Below are 23,445 nucleotides of genomic sequence, written 5' to 3'. Positions count from 1 at the left end.
TTTCTTGCATTTCTTTGATTATGATTATTAAGATGTAAGAATACTGTAGTATCATAAGTGAATCATTCTTCCTTGCTAGGCATAGAACTTGCTTGTGATTGATAATGACAATGTATAACTTGTAAAAAAGCAAAACGATTAAAAAAACATGAAAAATTAAGAAAAGAAGTTTAAAAAAAAAAAGAAGAAACAAATCTGTTACCAGTCAGAGGCCAAGGTAAAGGACTCTCATTTCTTTGTTTTTATTTTTTTATTAGCAATTTATCACTGTGTGATATTTTGTACATCATATTAAGCTGTATTCAAACTATTTCCTCTAACTACAAGGGATAAGAGACCTGCTTTTTATTAATTTTGTTTTATTATATATTTTTGAACTGCATTCTAGCGTGTATCAAATGACTTTCTCTTTTTGTTTACGGGTCCCCTGTTGTATGTCATTAAGGAAGAAAAAACAAAAAAATGAAGATTTTGTACAGTGAAATGAGAGTTGTGTTTGTGTTGTCTTTCTTGCCTACTATAAGTGATACAAAACGTGAAAAAACAACTGATACACATGTATCCTGTTTGAAAATAACTTTAGAAGGACCCTGGTAGAATACTACTAATAAAGGGATACACTGCAATTGTATGTGAGGGACTTTTAAGAGTTTATAAAAGGTTAAAACAGACACCGACTGGAATTTCCTGGATTAAAAAAAAGGCTGGATGCTGCACTCCCCATAATACAATTTGATAGTTTCATTAGCTCCTCCATGTCTGGTGAATGTCCACATCTGTCAAACTCCAGCCCCCCCCCCCCCCCCCCCCCCAGTGTGTAACACAGGCTTTACAAGTTTGCAGTCTCAAGTCTCATGCTCAAGCCAAGATAACCTTGATGGCATCCCAGACTTATTAAAGGTCCCTCATGGAAACTAAAGATTATTATGCATCTGTTGCAAAAATAAATCTAACTCAAGGTCCATTTACGGTACTAGTTTTTCTTTCTCATGTGGCTTTCAACAACATATCTAAATGAGTTTGCTCAGTTGCCATAACTTAAAATCACTTCCAGACCTGTTTTTATAGGAATCCTCTGCTTTGAAAAGTTATGTGTTTCATAAACTTGTACTAGAAAAAAGTGAATTACTGTGTTAAAATTCCTAAAACTCCCAAAATCTAAAAATATTTTTGTTTTGAATTCTTCTTTTTTTTTGTCAAACTACCGTTTACAAAGTCAATAATGAACACATAACAGCTTACATCGGTTTACACAGGTTTAGTAAACTAATCTGATTTGTATAATTTACGGTGTTTCCCTTTAAATGCAGCCGAGTTCACATTTTCATTACTGCACGTGCGTTTTGTCAACTACGAACCAAGAATCGAGGATGAAATTATCCAACCTACTTATAAAAGTATGCTATCTATTTGTTTTAAAGCCTTTTCTCCACTTCATGAAATATTCACGATGCAAATGCAGTATACATTCAGCACCTGGATAAGTAAGTATTATCATCGTAATAATGTCATTATATATTATAAATACGTCTTTATCTTCTACAAACACAGACAATGTACACCTAGCTGTTGGGCTAATACTGCATTTCCCCCTTATTGGAACATGCTTTGCAATGACGACACTGCTGCTGGTTTGCATTGTACCTGTGGTTATATGTCCATTTGTAATACGAGGCCAAATCTCCGAGTGAAAAATCAACAAAGCAGAATCTCATCTCTATTATTATTATTATTATTATTATTATTATTATTATTATTATTATTATTATTATTATTATTATTATTATTATTATTAATAATCCAATATTCATCTGTAACAAACAGCGCCCTCTTGTGGTGGAAAGTAACATCACAGCAAACATTATTTACAACTGCTGAGCTATTAAGGTCTCTTGTCACATCCGCAGAGTGCAGTTGCACGTGGTTAATACGTTTTAATTAATTGATAATGATGTGATGGCCCTGGGAGGAAAGTATGATGATGAATTTAATGTGGTTAGTGAGTTTCTGCATTACTATTCAGGGAGGCTTCATGACCAAAGGTATTTTAATCTGCATGCTTTCAATGTAAAATGAGATGAGAGGTGCAGAGCCACAGTCATGCTGATGATTGTAGTAACCCACCCTAATTTCTAAGCATTTTGAATATCCTGGTTTGTGCAAAGTACCACCCCTCCCTTGCCATGAATGTTCTCTATTTAAAGTCAACTGTGCATGAAAACAACTTTACAATAGGTGTGGTCCTATTCTGCAGTCTGGCATAGATGTATCAACTAAACATGTGAAGAGAAAATGTGTTACAAAGGAACAATAAGGCAAAAAAATAGAGTTTCACAGAGAGACAGAAAGAGGCTAAAGCAGTAGATGAGGACGAGATGGGAGGGTTTTTAAGCGCGGAGCTGCCCCCTCAGGCAGTGTAAGAGGATCTTTGATGGCCTGGACTCAGGAAGAGAGCGTACAAGACCAATAACCCCAAAGCAAGAAAGGGAGGGAGAGAGAGGAAAAGGGAGGAGGGAGAAGCAGGGGAGTAGGGAGTCAAAGGGTGGGACTTTCTGAGAGGCTATTGGCTTCAGGCTGTGTCAGTCATTTCACTTCCTCCCTGGCTGTGGCAAGATCACAGATGAGAGGGCAGGAGGGAGGGGGAGTGGGAGGTACCCTCAGACTGCTCATTCTCTGTGTGCTTTTTCACAAAAAATACTGAACTGGGGCTGAAACTGAAACAGGGCAAGACTCGTAAAAGGAGTGCAGTCTCTTGCTCTCCTTCATTCTCACAGTTTCCTGTTTAAGGAGGCCATTTTGTAACTCAGCCTGGAGGAGAGTCACAACAAAGTTTGGCATTATTTTTGTTTTTTCTCTCCCTCAGCCGGGAGTTTCACAATCAAGTTTGGACTTTCTCCCCTGCAGCAACTCATTTGGACGAGAGAGGTGAAGGAGGGAAGAAGGTGGATGAGTCTCTCTCACACACTGCTCATGCTTGCCATGCCAGGACAATAACAGGAGTTTGAAGACGAGAGAGCGCGAAAGAAGTGTCAGAAAGGAAGAAAAAAACACAACTTCCTGGATAAGGATTTCTTCCTTGATCCACTGGGAGGGGGTGGACACAGGACACAGAGGAACCAGGACTCTCTGCTCAGTGTGTGTGTGTCCATGTGTCAGTGTGTGTACCCCTCTCTCCTCCACTGAGACACTTTTAAATGAGTGTGGGGTTTCTGGGAGCTGTAGACTGCACCTGGTTGTGTGTGTGTGTGTGTGTGTGTGTGTGTGTGTGTGTGTGTGTGTGTGTGTGACTGTGTATGTCTGAGAGCTTCAGACATCGAACAAACAGGACTCTGAATGGCTAACGCTAGCCCTTGTATGTCCTCAGGGCCCATGGCTCAGGTCTTCTTTCCTCCTGGGGGCTCCTCGCCACCAGGCTCAGCTGTGATGCAGCAGGGCACCCCTATATCCTTGCCCTCTATTCCCACTCAGGCTGGTTTTCCTATGATGGACCTGACACCAGGGCAGGTTCCTGGTGGGGCTGTGATACCCTCACTGCCTCCCACTCCATCAGGGGTTTCCTTCATCATCCAGATTGGCCTGACCAGAGAATCTGTCCTGATGCCCCAGAGTGCTGACCTGGCCTATGTGAAACAAATTGCCTGCTCCATTGTTGACACCAAGGTAGGAAATGTGTACATGTTGGGGTTAATACATGCAAACCTGGGAGCGTTGCATGTCAGGTTAAACTGGGCATATGCTTTCTCCAGGTGGAAAGCTGTTTACGTATGAGGCTCTCATGCCACACTTTCATATCTGTTTTTATCAGATGACCAGTTTGGGTTCTTTCTTTCTCTTTTACTCTCTGTTTTTGTGCCATATTCTCCAACAAAAAAACCTTTGTATACACTGTGCCATTCTCATAGGTGAATACAATGGCTTAAACATGCCAGCAGACAAAGTATTTGAACAGACAATTGTGCCAGACTGAGAGAAAATGTACAAAAAGTCACAGTTTAGCTCCGCTCTAATTACAGCAATTAGCATTTTTTCTTTCACACAGTTGGAAGAGAATGCTGCGTTTTAATTAGGCTTCGTTATGCCACATCCAACACCACAGACTAGCAGAGGGATGTTTCAGGGGCTTAGTGTTTGAGACAGTTTCATCTGGCTGTACATGCGTTTGCTGTACTTGAAACAGGAAATGTAGGTCAATAATTACAGCGCTTCACATGAATTTATACCTTATTGCATGTCTCAACATGCAGCTAAACAAAAGAAAGTCAATATCCAAATGTTGAGGAGCACCTTCACTTTAGTTAAAGAGAGAAGTGTGAAGCTAGTTACTGAACAGTCACGAGCTAACAGAGATCAAGTGGGGTCTGAATTTGATATATATCATCCCAATGTGCTTCTTTCTGTCAGAAGACTTAAATCCTGCATGCCTGCGACCTTTCTTTGTGATGGTCATACGTCTTCTTTACTTCTCAGTGCGACATCAGGGATATCACTTTTAACTTATAGCTTTGTATTGCCTGAGATGTCAAAGGCCTTTTAACCTTGAAGGCCATAAATAAGGACTTATTATTTTTCTTGCTGTCTAAACAATATGAATAATTGTCAGTTTTTCAGTCCTTCTGGAGATCTGCCTGGCATTTACTTGTGTTTGTGCATGTAATATGAAGTGCATATCATTATTTTAAGTCTTCTACAAGTGTTTCTTTCTTCTACATTTACAATGTTTCCACTTGTTTTGCCTGCAGCAGCTTTGCATTCATACTCAATGATGCAGCTGTATTTAAAATGTGTAAAATTTATCACTTTAATAAATAATGATCGCAATTTGATTTCGTAACATTAGTGTCATTTCCAAAAACAAACAAGACTCTCATCCAAAGGCGTTGCAGCCTCTCCACTGTGTTTTGCATGACTGGTTCACAATATAAAACACGAAGAGGTTTTCCAGCACCAACTGCTGAGATTTAATGTGAGTTTCTGAGGAGATAGTTAGTTGAACGAGTACAATTATAATGTATCTTCTTTATCAAACTGCACCAACACGTGCAGGGTTGGGGAGGAGAAAGCAGTAGTGACATCCTCTTTGCAACAGGAAGCAACAAGTGTTATTTCAAATATGGTCTTAACAGTGTTTGAGCACCAGCAGCACTAAGTCATTGAAATATATATAGAGCAGCAACGTTTCACCATATACATGTACAATAGAAAACAGATGCAGGAGATAACATTACATTGTTGTGGTAGTTTGAGCATGCCATGCGTTTTGATCCGCCAATTACGCTGGTAGGTGTTTAGATTAGCAGATTTCCACTGCCTGCTCAGAGTAGCTTTGTAAAACTCTCCACATTGGCAAATCTTCCAGGAAATATTGATAGCTGTGTCCAACCCGTTTACCCACTCAGCTAATCTGTTCTTGTGCACAACAGTCTTTGTTTCCCCTTTTTCATATGAGTGGTTCTCTGTCATATACTTGGTATAATTTAGAGAGATAAATCATCTGTACTGTGCATCTGGTGTTGGATCTCCACCCGCCGCACTGTACAGAGACTGAGATCAGCAGCTGTAGTGTGGCGTGTTTTCAACTGATTGACTTAAAGATTTACAAACTTTTATCCACCAGCCTGTTATGTTACAAACCCTATTTGCTGTATAGAGTGCATAGATTCACATTTTGTTGTACATTAGAATCAGATGGGACCAAAACACAGTTGGAAAGCTAATTAAATACATGTGACAAGGAGACTGGAGGTCACCATGATTAACCAGCAAGGCAAAGGTGCCTCTACATTCAGACTTCTTTGTATACATTTTTGAAACTAACTTTATAACTCCTCTGGAAAACAATGGCAAACAGTGAGGCTTCTAGTACAATTAGGATGAGTTTGTTAAATTCGTAAACAACGTGTGTGTGTGTGTGTGTGTGTGTGTGTGTGTGTGTGTGTGTGTGTGTGTGTGTGTGTGTGTGTGTGTGTGTGTGTGTGTGTGTGTGAGAGACTCGGATGCAGGGCGGGAAGTAGAAGGGTCAGTCTGACATGCAGTAACGCCACACTCAGGGTAATTAATATACCACCTGGGCACCATTGCAAATAAATATAATGGCCACAATCTCACAGCAGTTCTAACCTTAACTTTATCTGTGTTTTTAGACATGCATGTTGAATCCTCTTCAGAATTATATATATTGGGGTCATTTTGTGGTTCCTGCTCCACAGTATCTAATCTAGAGAAAGACTCCCTTCTCAGCTAAAGAAGAGAAATAGGCTTTCTTTCATAGTTTGGTATTTTTGGTAATATGAAAGAAGAATACAGAATTTTAAGGGATAAACAGTCATTTGAATTGTTGGTTGATTTAATTGATAATAACCCACATGTGTATTCAAGCATTAAGCGTGATAGTTAATATTTGCCTTATTTGCATCTCTCTGGTTTATATATTTGCGATGGGTGAGGTCTATTGTAAGATAACTGCACCACAGATTCCATTGAGTCTTTCTGTGTGGAGTTTGCATGCTCGCCTTGTGTTTCCTCTCGTCCCCAAACATGTGAAAGATACGTATTAGGATACTCCTGACATTGATTAAATTCATGTTAAAGTATAAGATGAATTTTCTGTCACTAAGTGCCCAGTTTCTATAACGTCTATTGTTCAAAACTTCATAATGGATGTACAGTAATTGCTGGTGTATTTCAAGACCTTAGGAAGCCTTGTTGGAGCACACACACACACACACACACACACACACACACACACTCACACTCACACTCACACTCACACAATCCCCAAAATCCCCTAAATACAGAATTCCTGCCCTGCTTGGAGCTACAGCTTTAGGTGGGAGATTTGGACAATAGACAGCTTGTCCTGGTCCGGCTAACTGAGTGTGACACATGAGTTGGACTGTGTGTGTGTGTACGCATGAATGCCTACATTGGTGTGTTTAGAGGGGTATTGAAGGCAGCTTGGTACCCCACACCCCCGCCCATCTCTCCCATCCCAGAAAGGGTGAGTCACCGGTTCTGTTTATTCACAGGTTCCCTCCTTGTGTTCCATTGACACGTTTTTCCATTCACTTCTCTGTGAAGGAGGACATGCTAGCCTGGCTTCAACTCCCAACAACAATCCAGAGTTAAGGGGGAAACACCACCTAAATGAAGAATTACAATATAATATTCCCATGGTGTAGGAAAGTGCAATCAATATTTGTGAACATGAGGCAGAAACCAGAGAAGTAACCTTTTTGGATTTGGGAGAGAGTTTTTCATGTCTACTAATATTTTTAAACTTTCATAATCCATAGGAATAACATCGTAGTTTGGAAATTGGTGTATAGTGCCCCTTTAATGGCCATCCTGTAGCTCTTGTCATAGTCTCCTGATCTGAACGTTACGCCCAGTCTCTCAGGCCAGAAATCAAAACCAACCTTTAGTCACAAGTATCTAGACTCCACACTTCCCACACCTTTCTAAAACCTGGCTTGGCTTTATACCTGGCAATAGTTCTTGCCAGAATCCCATTTAGCCGGCCTACCTCCAGCTGCCCCAACCCCCTCCTACTCCTGATGGAACAAGAACTAATAGTGTGGCCTGGAAACCAAAGGTCCGTCTCCATTCAACCATGATGCAGCTCTGATGTATTTGCTCTTTTGTTGGACAGGCCTCACTGACCCCCTTCTTTTCCCACGTTTACAACTGTGAAATGGTCTATAGCTTCAAAATAAGACTTTGATGACTGATTATTTTCCATTATAATGAGTAATGATAATGTTCAGTTAGCTAACAGAACACGACGCTCTCCGATCCTCTCTATTTTCCTCCCCATTCCTTTCCTTCCTCTCCTCTTCTCTTTGTTTCCTGTGATTAAAAAGCTACTAATGTCTTTTCCCTCTTACTGTCTTTGGGAGCTCTACCTCCTACTCTTCCGCCTCTTGTGCCTCTACCTCCCCTTTAGATCCTGTACTTCCTCTCCTTATCTGCTCATCTCCAGCCCCTTCTGCCTGCCTTATCACCAACTTCCTCTCACGCTCTGCGTCCTCTTCCTCCTCGCATCCCACCTCCTGTTGGTCCACGTTCCTCTCTTTGCACTCATCCACCTACTGTCACTTCCTTCCCTGTCGGCCTCACCTTTTACTGTATGTCGATTGCCCTCTTGAACGCACTTCAAGTGAGTGGCCTAAATATGGGGAATTTCACACTCCTGTGTTGTAGTACGAAGCAGGACAATACAGGAAATATACTTTTCTAGTAAGGGATGAATCACAAATCTTCTACTCCCCACCTTAACTCCGCTAGAATGATTCATTGTTTCCCGTAAATTATAGACATCGGTGACAGGTTAAGCCAGGCCTTACAGTATAAAAACAGAACGGTACAGTTAACGTACTGTATGGTCAGGTCTTGCTTTGTATTGTATCACATACTCATATTTTGCAAGAAGGTGAGTCGGCTTAATGGTTTTGTTCTCTCAACACCAACAACTTGTATGTTGTCATCAATGACATGCACGTCCATTGGTGATGACGTCAGTGGGTGTGTTACAATGTATGTGTGTTGGCATGTGAGAACCTGCTTAGTCCTGTCAGTGTTCGCTGTCATCACATTACTGGATTGGTGAACATGTCTGCAGACTAATCTGTGATAAGTTACGACACAGTTAACAGCCAGCGAGCTGTGTCGAATCCAGCAGTGGATGCGCAGGGAGCAAGAAATTGCATTCAGTTTTCAACTTCCACCTATAATTTAGTTTATTTATGTATCTTGTAAGATGTAACACTCCGATCCTGTTGACTGTTGTCAATAAATGAGGATAGAAGATTATATTGTTCTTTAGTCAGATGGTTGAAAACACAAAAGAAATATCAGCAACTACACACACACACACACACACACAGCTGTGGCTGCGAGCCCCTGCCCTGGCTATTGTTTCCACCTCCGTTTTGGAAGGGTCTGTTTCTTTATCTCTCTCCCTGGAGAAGCAGTTTGGCCCTGGGAATGGAATCATACACACCACCTCCTGTTTACCTCACTCTCATGCAAATGTATTCTCTACACACACACACACACACACACACACACGCACACGCGCGCGTGCACGCATTGTAAAGTAACGTAACAGTTGGTCCTGATTTTCCAGATAAAAGCCCAGTGTGACAGACAAGGTTGTGTTGTGAAAACAACACAGTTCCATGTTCAGCGCCGCTGTAGGTGAGGACGCTGACTTCATTTGGTCTGAATTACAACCTACAGCTACGCTTTCGTCCACTGATCTAACGTCACGGGGGATATGTCTTGCTGCTCGGATGATTAAAAAGCCTCCCGTATGTGTCTGAGCTACTGGGCAAATACACTGTGCTTATCAGCCCAAACCTTTGTTGGACAATGAATAAATGCCGGTCAATTAGCAAGACACCGGCAGGTGGACATACAAGTGAAAGAACAAAGCCCACCTTTCTCAGGCCGCATGACATTTGATGATTAAGCAAAGACTACACAGCTTTAGCCAAATGCTGTAAATCTCACAGATAAAACCTTACTGCTACAGGAAATGGTGTCTATTTTCAAAAATATAGACCCACAGCAACTTGTATCAGTTCTGCTTACCCATAACTCTCTCTCTCTCTCTCTCTCTGCTACTATTTGCATGGTAGCGGAACAGCTTTGCATGACTGACCGTGCCTGGTGTCTCCTGGCTGTTAGCGGTGAGCTGCAGGGGAAGCTTAGTCCGCACAAGGCCATTTGATTATTCAAAGCGCAAACTTCTGGCTGGAGCCCAGCGACAGGGACGTGTATCAGTGGGAGAAAGATGATGGAGGTGGGATGATAGATGGAGACACTTGTGAGACTCTAATCTGTAGTACTGGCTGGTATATTACAGGATAAGTTTTGATTACAACTTGGCCATCAATTCTACATTGTATCGTCAAACTGTTTTTAAAACAGGTTTTTCACAGACTTTGGGCAAACGTATTTGGAAGCTAAGTATAATTATTACTTAATTAAAATGTTTGTCGTAAACACAGGTCAACATCACAGTTTAGAGACCGACTTTCTGTTCATGGTTTTTTGCAGTTTTTCCCCACTGGTAGTATAAGGGCTCTATGTTAATGACACGAGCGCATGACAAGTGCGAAGTGGACCTGCCATTTTGGTTCATAAATGTGCAGCAGTGCAAAGTGCAAAAGGGGTTGGTGAAGAGGAATATAGATGAGAGGGAAAGGTGATTTATAAATACACCATCAGTCAGACACATTGCCGGTCTCATTGCTCTGAAACAGCTTGCATGACAACAACAGCTCAACAAATGGAAAAACACTTCTTCAGGAAATCATACTGTAGTGTTGTCTGGATGAGCTGCACGACGTGAACACACCAACACAGAATATAAAGCCAGAGGCAGATGGTTTTTCTGTGCCATGAGGGACAGTTACAGACATATTGGGTGCGTTAACTTTCAGATTTACATTCAAATGAAATGTAACTAAGCCAACACTTGAGTCAACCTTTCTAATCGTCTTACCCAATCAGACTCCATCGTAGTAAGGTTGCTGTGTTCCCAATATGTTATCCCCATGTTGTAAAAAAGCTGAATTATCCTTTAAAGCCAATCTGATTTTTTGTGTCATTTATGTGTTTCTATGGCCCATTCGGCCTCTCGGACCGCTGCATTCCTTCTCTTGTTCTGAGCAAAGGAGACCTTATGATACTAATCTGCCGATTAGCATCGGTAAAAACGGTTTTGCGCCGTAATCCAATTGAGAGCCGCAGAGCTGAGCGGCATTTGGTGGCATGTGGAGAGTTTGTACTAATTAGAGAGAATTTCTTCTCATGTCAGAGAAACAGCACAACATAGGGCTCTTTAAGAGGAGGGGGAGCTCTGGAGATCAAGGATAGATAAACACACACACATACTTTCATTACACAGAGAGAGAGACTGAAAGTGAGGCCCGTCTTGTTAGTGACTGCGATTGAAATACTTAAAACTGATTGAATTATAAGTGTCCAAACGTTTTAAGCGCACACTTTTGGTGCGTTGTTAAGTGAAGTGGAAAGGATCCTGAATTTAGTTTAGATAGCAGAGGACAATAATTCCAACAGAGGCAGATATTAAAGAACTGAATATATCGGGCAGGGTATCCTAGAAAAACAGGGAGAGCTGCTTCACTACAGGTCATGAAACTATTTGCTGCTATAATGTCAGGTGTGTGAAATGTGTGTGTGAAAGCGTGTTCTCGAGAAGACCGCAGACAATGGGCTCAGTGTGAGGGTTAATAGGGTGGGTGGGGTTGGTCTGGGGCACTAGTGCAGTGTGTGTTAGTGTGGCCCCGACACATGGTGAGGTGCCTGTCTGTGTGTATGTCTGCATGCAGGGGACGCTCAGTTATGAGGGAAAATGAGCAAAACCACATTCTTAGCTCAGTAGATAAACACATGACATCAATATTGAAGACTGGTTGGTGTAAAATAGTGTTTCTCCATCAGTTCTCAACATAGAGTCAGATATTCACCATCATGACTGTAATTTTCTGTTATGGACTTTTATACACAACTTTGATGCTTTCTTGCCAAGAGTTAGAAGAGAAGATTGACACACTTGACATGTTTGTCTGTTAAATATGAAGCTAGAGCCAGAAGACTTATAGCTTATAGCACAGGGATAAACATTGAGCCTGTCCAATGTTAACACAATCCATCTATCACCTCTAAGTGGTTGCAGTTATGCAGAATACGGAAAAAGAGATGGTGGCTGTTCTGCATGTGTCTGTGTGCATACAGTATTTGTGCAGAGCGAAGCATGAGATACTGTATGGTTAAGTGATTTTACAATTACAATTATCAAGAGAGCCAAGGTTTTGGTAGTTGAAGTGACATCAACTCTGCTCCACAAATGTAACCGCATGTTTGTCGTATGACCAGAGTTCAGTGTATAGCCTGTGGCGTCCCCCCCCCCCTTTCAATTATGATCTTAAGCCATGCCACACATAGTAGAGAGGAGATGGGTGAAAAGAGGGAGAGAAAGAACAGCATATGGAGAGGAGAGGGGAACAGAGTGCAGTAATGCGCCTATTGCCTTCAGCATGCAGCTTCAAGTGTTTGTGTCTATGGAGAATGAGCTTCTCATGGCTCAGCGTGTGTGTCGTTTTTCTTTATGGTCACTCCGGAGAGCTCCTTCAGAAAGATTTGTCAATCCGTCAAAGAAAAAGTAGTTAAATTATTAACCTTGGTGTCAACTGGAATAAAGCCTCCGGGTATGTAACTTACATTTTTTTACATTACATTTCATTGAGTTGACGCTTTTTGTCCAAAGCGACTTCCAATGAGTGCAAACAATCATGAGGGGACAATCTCAGAACAGTAAATAAGCCAAACACCAATTTAATGAATTGGCCAAGGTGCTGTCGAGACAGATGGGTTTTCAGTCTGCGACGGAAGATGTGAAGACTTTCTGCTCACCTGATATCAATGGGGAGCCCGTTCCACCATTTTGGAGCCAGGATATCAAACTGTAGGAAGATGTCAGCACAGACGTTTGAAGCACCTGTGTGTACATGTGGCATTCTCAGTTTCTATCATCATCACTCATTTGATTATTGTCGTTGGTGGTCCTCTAAATTTGAACGATGTTGGGATTGTTTTTCTGATGTCAATGCAGACGCAGATGTTTCGGCGGTGACTGGATCGTCACAGTATAACACATGAGCAGTCATGCAGAGAGCCGCACCTCTTGCCTCCATAATTCAACATGATTGTCATTGCGAATGAAAACAATATTTTCAGTCAGTTCTGGGGAAAGAATATATTAATTAAGGCACACATGTACCAAGCTAGATCTAAACAGTTTATGGGCCTATTACAAGGGATTCTGACTTTACCCTATCTTAAAATCTCCTGAGACCGTTTAAGAAGTTGCACTTTAAGAACAACACAATGTAAGATAACTGTTAGTTCTGCTTAACAGTGGTAAAGTTAGGTGAACTGATACAGAGAACATTTAGCGCCTTGAGATTGCTTTTAGTTTTGAAAGGCGCTTTACAAATTCAATTTATTATTATTGTTATTATTTTTATGTGATAGAAGTGAAGGATGGAAAATAATTGTTACATTACAACCACAGTGCATGCCAACATTGCACCTTGCAAGGCAGTTATTGAATCGTTGTCTTGTGGTAACTTCTTCACTGTACACACACACACACACACACACACACACACACACACACACACACATACACACACACACAGGATTATTATGACATGGTGTTACTGCAACAAACCGTTAAAGAACAAGGCTTGATCTTACCATCATTTTATCGTGAAAAGTGATGTGTTTTGGAAACGATTTAGTTTTACCGAAAAAGTGGGTTTTTCAACCTAATGACACAAAATGAATATAATATAAAGTTAAGTAGTTTCAGCATTCTCATTTTATTACTCATTTTGTTTCTATCCATCTTTATTTTCTTCTTTACTCGTCACTCAGACTTGTTGTCTCTGCTCTTATGAAGGCCTGTTTTCTGTTTCCCCCTTCTTGTCATGAATCAGTGACTTGTTCATTGCACAGAGTGGACTGAATCCAAGGTTCCTATCGTCTTACCTGCTCATTAGTGAGCCAAGGAAAGACCGAGAGGTGGAGGAGGATGGGTGGGGGCTGATGGAGACAGGAGCTGCTACCAACAAAGGTTGGTTCAGAATAGCAGTGCGTGTCTTCTTTATCCACAGACCCCTCTCTCATGCCTGGTCACGGCTCTCATGTTACCTCCGTGTCCTCCTTGATGCTACGAGCAGAATGAGACGCTTTGTCCCTGCGCTCCTGCTTGAGACTAAGGCTCTTCCACTTACTGGCTGCACACACACACACACACACACACACACACAGACACACACACACACACACACACACACACACACACACACACACACACACACACACACACACACACACACACACACACACACACACACACACACACACACACTTCTTTAACCCCTGGACAAAGCCCCTGGACGTCTGTCTTTTCTATGAACTTTGTCCATTTCAATCAACTGAAAGCTTTATATCTGTCTTTTCGCTGTCATGTACTCTGCACTTGATCTACATGCTCTCTTCTCTCACACATCCGTTTGTTTGTGTACCATTTTTCCTCTATTGTTAGAACCTTTGACCAGTTATTTTTATGCATGCATGATTCAAAGGTTCTTTGTGTTATGCACGAAGCATGTCAAGTGTGCCATGTGTTTGTTTTATTACAGTGCCTGTGTGTGTGTGTGTGTGTGTGTGTGTGTGTGTGTGTGTGTGTGTGTGTGTGTGTGTGTGTGTGTGTGTGTGTGTGTGTGTGTGTGTGTGTGTCAATCCAGGTTGGTTGTATTTCTTTGGGTCATGCACTTGATGGTTTTTTCCACTGTGAAATCATTATTCATGCATGTTCTGTGTAGGAATCCATCTGTGTATGCATATCTGCATTGTCACTGTTGCATTTTGTGTCAATGTGTATTGATTATGTATGTGTCTATGGGTGATGTGTGTGTGTGTGTGTGTGTGTGTGTGCGTGTGTGTGTTTTCTTTGCTTTGTCTTTTTTGCTTTTCGTGTGTGTGAAACCAGGATTCACAATCCTCTCTCCAGTCTCGCAGGTTTTCACAGTTCACTCTGGTATGTACAAACTAGCAGTTGAGGAATGTAAACCTGATTATGTCTCCACACACACACACACACACACACACACACACACACACACACACACACACACACACACAGAAAAAACATGAGTCAGGGGAACATAAAGGCATAGTATACATTATGGTGTAGCAAAGTACTCATGTTTACCACCAACCAATGCATACATTTTACGTTACGTGCAATGCTGGTCTATGAAGAAAGTTATTGGGCTTTGACTGTGCAAACTAGCAAATAAAGAAAAGTTGGTAAGCCGCACAGGCCTGCATTATCGTTTTTGAGAATCTTTAGCATTATCTAATAAATACAAATTGCCTTTATCTCCCTAAATGAGATAAAAACATTGGTCCCCTGTCTCACGTCTTTCCCCAGTATCAGGTTTCAACAGGAAACAAATTAAATCCAGGAAGAAAGAAGCTTTTGCATGTGGCCTTTAATGTGTTCTTGCAAAGATCATGATACTGAATGGATTCTCATTATTTCCATTGATAACCTACATATATCCTGCTGCACAAGCTCTCAACTGGCTTTGAACCTCTCGCCACATGCGTATGTAGTCACACAGGTACTTTCTGTGTGTGTGTGTGTGTGTGTGTGTGTGTGTGTGTGTGTGTGTGTGTGTGTGTGTGTGTGTGTGTGTGTGTGTGTGTGTGTGTGTGTGTGTGTGTGTGTGTGTGTGTGTGTGTGTGTGTGTGTGTGTGTGTGTGTGTGTGTGTGTGTGTGTGTGTGTGTGTGTGTGTGTGTGTGTTTGTCTATCTGAGGAGAGTTGACCAGGATAAACAGACCAAAGACTCAGAACATTCATCTGTGATGATGGGTGTCTTTGTGCTGCAGAAAGCAATGACATCATGGGAGCGTGGTGAACTGCACCACGTCACACATTTGTCAGTTGTCCTTCCTTGTGTACACACTTTCTGTGTTGATTCATCCTCATTGAGTTTTCCTTCTTTGTGTATGCCAAGCCCAGTGCTCAACTGACGTCATGGGTATTACCCAATTCCTTGCTGTGATTTTAATTCGTAGTGTGAGCGTCATAAACACAACAGGTCATGTTAGTTTTTTGTTTTCTTAAAGGCAGCATGAGCACAGACTGTACAGGTGACTGAGCGCACAGGGAGGGCAGCGAAGGCTTTAATCTTTGTCGTCTGCCCCATCTCTTCGTCAGCGTGTGACCTCACTGGGGTTAAAAATAGAGCAACACGTTTGTTCCATCGCTAACACTGTCAGCACAAAAGGAAAAATTCCTGCGTTGCGCCAAGTTGTTGTCAGGAGCTAATGAGGGCAGATCATTGACGTCTTTATATGGCCGTTGCCAGGGCAACCCCTCATTACACACTTCATCTCTTTCAGAGAGGTAGGGTGGTTCTATCGGAGTCCCGTACCCGACATGTTAACAATGACGGAGGGAGTTATAGTCCTTCAATTAAGGCTTGTGTCTTAAGGAGAAGGATGCAAATAGAAATGCATGAATACACACGCACACGCACACGCACACGCACACGCGCACACAGATATTCAGTAAAGTGCAGGTGCATCACTACACCCCAGCATGCCCCAGGAATGTGAGTTTTATGGTTTTTAAGGCTTTATGATTTGTTGCACAGTACGACGTGGATGTTTAAATAATGTCTGTTGTTTGAAGGGACGCAGCGTGACTATGAAATGACTGGATCAGGTTCCTGTTGTGATAACCAACTTCTGTTGCAGAAACAAATCAGCGTGGAGGACCATGTAGGGCTATAGAGGTCACACTGTTTACAGAGCTGAGCACGTTTTGTATTTTATCCATGCAGATTCTCCGTGGTTCATCATGTGTTGTCATCATTGGAGTTTGGCCAGATTGATTCTTCAGAACTTGTTTCTGTAACATACTGCACAGCGTAAACACAACTTCAGCTCCTGTCATTCTGTAACATCTCCCAGTTCATCACTGCACTACTAAAAAACAAAGCAACAACTGCAAAGACCGTTTGAATATATGTTGTTCCATTTCAGTCTAAACTACAACTTTCCCCCAGGGAAGAACTCACAGTTCACTCAGTTTCTCTCAGTTCAGCTGAACTTAAAGTTATTCATCACAACGTTTTCATGAACTGGTTGGATGTCTCTTAAACATTGAAATGTTCTGCATGTAATTAATAGCGCTGTGTGTGTGTGTGTGTGTGTGTGTGTGTGTCTGTGGTAACTTCCTTAAATGTAGCATGCCGTTACTCTTCCTCCTTAGACCCACATTGTATGTTTATAGGTATAGTACTTAACACCTTTGAAGAGCTATAAACCTCATTCTCAAGGTTAAGTAAAGGCTACTAATGCTGCTGGCACTTACTAAATACATAAGCGCAAATAATGGTTTACGGTGCGTAGAATGGTACTGATACAGAACTCAAACAATGTGGCAATGGAGCAGGGGGCCTTCTTTTTTTTGTTCTTCGTCAACGTGTTGATGTCGAAGAAAACCCCCTGCAACATCCCCTAATAGCTGACAGAGCAGTTGAGTAGTTACAGGTTACAGGTTGTAAAAGTTGCTTTCATTTCATTTCATTTCAAACTAATGAGCAAATAACATCTGGAAGGTTTCATAAATGCCCTTTTTGTAAGAATAAATCCAGCAGTCAGTCATTCAACAGATGTCACTGAAACTGTTGCCTCAAGCTGATAATGTGTGAGTGTGCGTGCCTGAGTGTGCGTGCTTGTGTGTGTTGTGCGGCTTGGTGGTCGAAGGTGGCTCATGTTGAGCTGCTGGAGGGGAAGTGATGGGGAGGATGAAAAACAGAAGCAAGCGGCTTTCTCAGCAGGACATAAAAGTCTTTGTGTTTTTCACACATGCTGGGTCTTTATATAAAGAGGGTCTATATTTAGAAGCTGTGCTCTACAGCCGTTTGAAAAGCCCTCAAGGTCGAGGTGAAACCCAGACAACTGGACATCGATGCTGGTGTTTGTGTTGTAAGCATCAATGTTTGTGAGGTGACACTAACCTGTTGCTGAACGCTCCTGTTTCCTGCCCTTCCTTCCAAATATCTTACATTTTGACCTGATTATATTTAAATAAATGGAACCATTCGTTCACTTCTCAGAGCACTTCATCATTACAAGAAGTTAATCTAATGCTTCTATCTACATATCGCTGCACACACAGTTAACTAAAAGAGGAAGGAAGAATTAGGTCATCGTTTCATATTCTAAAGGTTCCAGTTTGTCTGCACTTGTTGCACTTCAGGCAAAAGATCACATCATATGACCAGGGGGTTGAGGTGGTCAAAGTGGTAGTAAACAAACCCACAGTATACAAGCACAGAGGAGAGGAAATGTCATCCAGCGCTGTGACATTATACGTGTGTGTGTGTGTGTGTGTGTGTGTGTGTGTGAGAGAGATTACAATATTTTTGAGCTCACATTTCCCTCACAAAAGACTTGTTCCATCATCACATCACGCTGATATGGTGAGAAAGATGTTTTTGTGTGTGTAGGGTACACACTGGGTGATGTCACTTGTTTTCTATGTTTTTGAGTGTGTAGATCCTTTTGTGCGAGTGTGTGTTTTTAATAACGACTATTTGAGTACTCGGGGACAAATGTTTGACCTTACTGATGTTGTGGACAATAGCAACGGCACATAGAGACCCACAGCAACAAAAACTGAGATCTGTCATTGTTTAGAGTGATGCTCATGGTCAGCTGTACATTTAGAAAGTTCCTGTTAACCCCGACAGTCCCAGAGAATTTCCTACTCTTTAAATAAGGAGTGCACATGAACCCATTGGTGTTTTTTTTACGATCGGTCAAGATATATTAGCTCTGCTTCTTGCGATCAAAATAAGCTGTTTTGCCTGGTGATAACTCATTGCATGTCGGTAATGGAAATCCAAGCAATACTTGCACATCAAAGTTTGGTGTCCCATTTTCCTTGTAATAGAATTGAAATAATAACCCATGTTATACTTGACACCTTCATACTCCCAATAACATGCATTTTGTCCCAGTATTTCTCAAGTTACATCTAAATCCTACACATTATATAATGTGTATATACTGTATAATCCATCGTTTAAAACAATAATGAATATTTCTAGAAAATGAGGAACTGTGCACAATTTCCTCGTCCAACCATCAGTCGAAAAAAAACCCAAAGATGTTTAATTTACTGTCATGTAATAAAATAAAACCTGCAAATCCTCACATCTGAGAGGCTGGAACCATCTAATATTTGAAAAGATTAATATTAAAATATGTGACTCGTCAACTAATCATGGCGGCTTTAAATACATCCATATTTAAAGCTGATAAGTGATTTTAAAATGCGGTAAATGGAAGTAGAACAAAAGCAGTTTAGGGCTTGGGACTGAAATAGTTCAGTAGGACTTTCTCTCCTCGTACTGTATAGGTTTCTAGATTCCTTTGCTCGATGCTACGTCTACTTCTAGAAAAAGAAATATTTCATTATGTCGCAAACAGAACATTGAAGAAAAGTTAGTTAAGTCATTGGCGAGGAAAAGCGCAGCTGGCCAACCGTAACATTACATCAGCTTGGGAGAGAGGGAGTGAACCACACCGAGAGCAATATTAGTAAAGTTCAGAAAAGATGACAGAATGCTTTTCTTTATTTTCTCCTTGTTGCATGTTGTTCCTTTTCAGAGAGGCTCATAAAACATATATTGGTTAAACTAAAGAGATTGATATCTGATAAGAAGAGCCGGACAGCCCAGAAGAAAAGTGAGGAGAGGTTGGAAAAACAAAGCGCTGAGGAGGAAATTAGGAGTGATGGGAGAAAAAGAGGGAGGGGTTGGGGTAAAGAAAACCTAGTCCATAATTCATCTCACTCATAATGGCTTCGTTGGCCCGAAGAGCTGCAGGAATAGTGCAGGCAACGCAGGGCAACCTGATCCCTGGTAACCCAAAGAAACCGGCTAGAGACACAGCCCTGTCTCTAGGCAAACTGTACTACAGTATGTATGATAATACAGCCAACTCTTTGTCTGCTGACTTTACACACATGCACGCACACAAATCTCTTGCATCATTACCTCTGCCTGCCTCTCACAGCCATACAGTGTACACACAAACATATAGAGGTGATTATGTAATTACAAGACAAATAATGTCATTTTCCACCGTGTTGACTTTCAGACAGAAGTAATGTAACTTTTGTGCTCTTCCCACCCTGTGCTTTCACTGAGAACTGGGACGGGGAGAGAAGAAAATTGTCATTTTCTCTGAGGTAACTGTGGTTTTGGAGAGTTGGGATATTGTGCTTTTCAGTAGAGCAGTAAAGACTTGTGGTCTGCACAGACGTGGCAACTGCAGTTGTGGTCGGTACATTGTGTATGTTTTGGACCGAAGGCTCGGGGTAGTATGACTTGCCTTGTTTCTTGAGTTGCTCAGGAAAGAAGTGAGGAGTAACAGTGTGGGGTTAATAGCAGAGCGTCTGGCATCAAACAGCGCTGTGGGGCTTACAAATGACTTCGGCTGAGGGCTGTCTGTGGATTTAGGCAGAGCTTGGAGTCTCCTCTGATCTGGGCTCTGTGGGTGTTTCGTAATTACAAGTGGCAGCACTTGGTCTTATTTGTGGCAATCCCAGGTACTGATGCATGCAGTTATTACGGGATTCACTCCTGTCAGAGAACTTGTGGGTTTTTAAAGACTGATCTTAGTAAAGTTTGGAGCCTCTTCTTATTAGTATCCGTGTCATCTAATTGACCTGAAGCAGAGACATTTATGTAGACGTCTGTTGTGGTTAAAGGGTGTGTTGACCAAAAGCTTTTACCGCTAGTGGTATCTAGGCATGCAGATAGTTTTGGTTTTATCTGTCCATCTCTGCCTCCACCCCAGTACAATGGAGATGAATGGAATTTGTGTTGCTCACAACATTGAAAAATGTCAGATAAAACAACAGCTTTATAGAAACTCCCTGTCACTCTGGATAACGTACAGCCCTCACAAAATTGTGTTAACTGGAACTACTACCAGAGAGTCTCTATGAAAACAGCTTGTATGGATTTTTCAGAGTAGTGGAGGTAGTAAGGCTCAAGTTGCTGCTTCAATCACATCTCTCTCTCTTTCTTTCTTCTTTCTCTTTCTCTCTCTCTCTCTCTCTCTCTCTCTCTCTCTCTCTCTCTCTCTCTCTCTCTCTCTCTCTCTCTCTCTCTCTCTCTCTCTCTCTCTCTCTCTCTCTCTCTCTCTCTCGCAACATAAAAGTCCCACCTTCATCCCGGCATCCACCTGAAGGCCTACGTTCCACAAGGATGAACTCCAGGCTGAGCTCAGCTTGGTGCTTCCTTGTGGGGGGTGACGAGGTCAGAGCCAAGACGTCAAGCATTGATGCTTCACATATTAGCAGTCACATACCATCTATTCCACATCAGTTGGCCGACTGAAATGAAATTCCTTTCACCAAGCCATGGTTAAACTCTACACTGCAAGGCGACCGTGGGGCTCTGCTCCCTCTTCGAGGATGGTGAGGTCACTCTCGGTCAAGGCTCTTTTCCCCACGGATGTATTGTTGCCTGGAAAACAAGATACACAAATGGTCAAAGATCCGTCAGACTATATTTAAAAAGCTTGTTGTTGAATGATTTAAGGTGTTGGCGACATGAAAGTGAAACTCGCCAACAATCATGATTTTGTCATGCTCGACAGATAATAGAAATTCTGTTAAAAAGGCTGCACTTCAACATATATACTTTATAATTACATTACATTACAGGTCATTTAGCAGACGCTCTTATCCAGAGCGACTTACAGTGAACTAACTACAGGGACAGTCCCCCTGGAGCAACTCGGGGTTAAGTACCTTGCTCAGGGGTACAATGTTGGCAACTCTGGTATTGAACTCACAATAATTTGGTGTTCTGTTTGGAAGCCGTACCACTAGGCCATCACTACCTAATGATAAGTTGAAGTAAAAATGTTGTCTATTGCCAACGTTGGCAACTTATGCAGATTTAGAAAAAAGGCCACTGTGCTTTTCCTGTTTTGTAGTTGACTGTGAGGTCAGTAGCAGTAGCCCACTGCTGGGGCGTGGTGGACTCACTGTGTAGCTTGGCAGCGGTACAAGCCAGGCCTGGATTTCAGATGCGGTGTTGTGGAGTGCCTGTTGGGAAACTGAGAGAGAGGTGTGTGTGTGTGTGTGTGTGTGTGTGTGTGTGTGTGTGTGTGTGTGTGTGTGTGTGTGTGTGTGTGTGTGTGTAGGAGAAAATAAGGGAAATGGGGGGGCTGTTTGTAAGGAGGGCGTGTCTGTTGGTAAGTGAGGAGGAGGTGTATGTGTGTCATTGTGTGGTTCCAAGGTGGAGACCAGGGTTCCCCTTCCTGTAAGTTGTTAGAGCCATGGCCAGATGGTGAGTCTTGACTCCACTATAGGAAAAACAACAACAAGAGAGACAGGGGTGTGTGTGTGTGTGTGTGTGTGTGTGTGTGTGTGCTTCTGATCTCACTCAGCGTGTCCGGTGTATTCTTGCTCAAAGACACATTTTAAAGCTCAGTGAATGTCTTCCTCTCTCTGTTTCTCTGTTTCCCTTTGTGTGTGTAGCTGTGGTGTCCTGTGTGGTGTGGCCACTGAAGTGAACCAGACAGTATTAACTATTCAGGAGAGCAGGGTTTCCCTATGACAGCCTCCTTTGCTCTGCTGACTTCTGACTGACACGCTCATCTCTCATCTCTTTGGAAGAGCTTCATGGAAACGTGTGTCTGTGTACTTGTATATGAGTGATAGGATAGAGTTTCTCCTTTGTCTTGTTTTTCACATTGGCCAACTTGCTTGATTTGTGGAATTCAGCCAGTGGTTCTTGTGTGTTTGTGTTGGCCGCTATATATTCCAGGGGCTTTACATAGCAGGGTATGATATAATTAGTTGAGGACATGCAGTAACTTCATATGTTTGAGATCATATGGACATTCCTGTATCGTTCACAGCACTGTAGTGGGATGTTTCCAAATGTCACAGCAAAATTGGTTGTTGTTAATGAAAATGGTATTTCTTAATTAAAAAGTCCAAACTTTTAATGAGTACTTTCTCCTAGCTTGAATTTAAAGGACTGTTGAGTTTATTCGGTATTTGACAGTAGGCTGGGGCTTAGTGGTTTGTGTGTGGAACAGAAAAAACAGGTTTGTGTTTGTTTTCTGCTGTTACCGGTTGGTTCTGATTGTTTATTTACTCTTGGTTTTATTTGAACTGAGCATTTTCTGCCACTAACAGAAGTTTAGTGAACTGTTTGACTGGAACATCTGCCACACACATGCTTTTTATTTGTTGATATTTGACATATCGCCCTTTATTGCTTTATATGGAATATATAGTCTTTCAACAAATGGCCTTTCTGGGATTTAAATCACAACATTAATCTAAATTCTGCCTTTTATACAGTTGATCGTACGAACTTACATTTCCATTATGTTTTCTTTGTATGTTCTAGTTCCCTGAGTGCGGCTTCTATGGCATATATGACAAGATTTTGCTGTTCAAGCATGACACAAGCACCAACAATATCCTGCAACTGGTTAAAGCTGCCTGTGACATTCAGGAGGGAGATCTGGTGGAGGTGGTGCTCTCTGGTAAGTAACCAGCTCTCCTCTCTTTGTGTGAGTATCTTGTGCCATTAGGGTACAATATATCCATATTCAAATCTAAATAAAATTCCTTCTCCTTTGCTTTTGCTATCTCCCTTTCATGTTCACTCTGCATCATAACTCCTGAAATCAGTTCTTATCTGCTTATTTTACTACAGATGAGGTTTTACACTGCTCTTTCAAACTGTAATGCTCCCCTGCCAGGAAGAAAACCCATCTATGTTTCC

At 41.8% G+C, this 23,445-nt stretch overlaps 1 protein-coding gene across 2 annotated transcripts in view; it reads left to right on the top strand.

The window, feature by feature from the left end:
* Positions 1–2,643: 2,643 nt before the first annotated feature.
* The window catches only part of prkd2 (protein kinase D2), a 31,867-nt gene continuing 11,065 nt past the window's right edge, over positions 2,644–23,445 (top strand). Inside the window, exons 1-2 of one of the 2 annotated variants that reach the window (XM_029447088.1) lie at positions 2,644–3,660; positions 23,065–23,203. In XM_029447088.1, the coding sequence (XP_029302948.1) occupies positions 3,334–3,660; positions 23,065–23,203 (466 nt within the window). In that variant the 5' untranslated portion in view covers positions 2,644–3,333. Of the gene's footprint in view, positions 3,661–14,616; positions 14,636–23,064; positions 23,204–23,445 lie in introns of those variants that run through there. The other variant, XM_029447089.1, reaches the window with a different exon arrangement.

This window comes from Cottoperca gobio, chromosome 13, assembly GCF_900634415.1.
Source record: "Cottoperca gobio chromosome 13, fCotGob3.1, whole genome shotgun sequence".
Lineage (NCBI taxonomy): Eukaryota > Metazoa > Chordata > Actinopteri > Perciformes > Bovichtidae > Cottoperca > Cottoperca gobio.
This window is presented reverse-complemented; position numbering and strand designations above follow the sequence as displayed.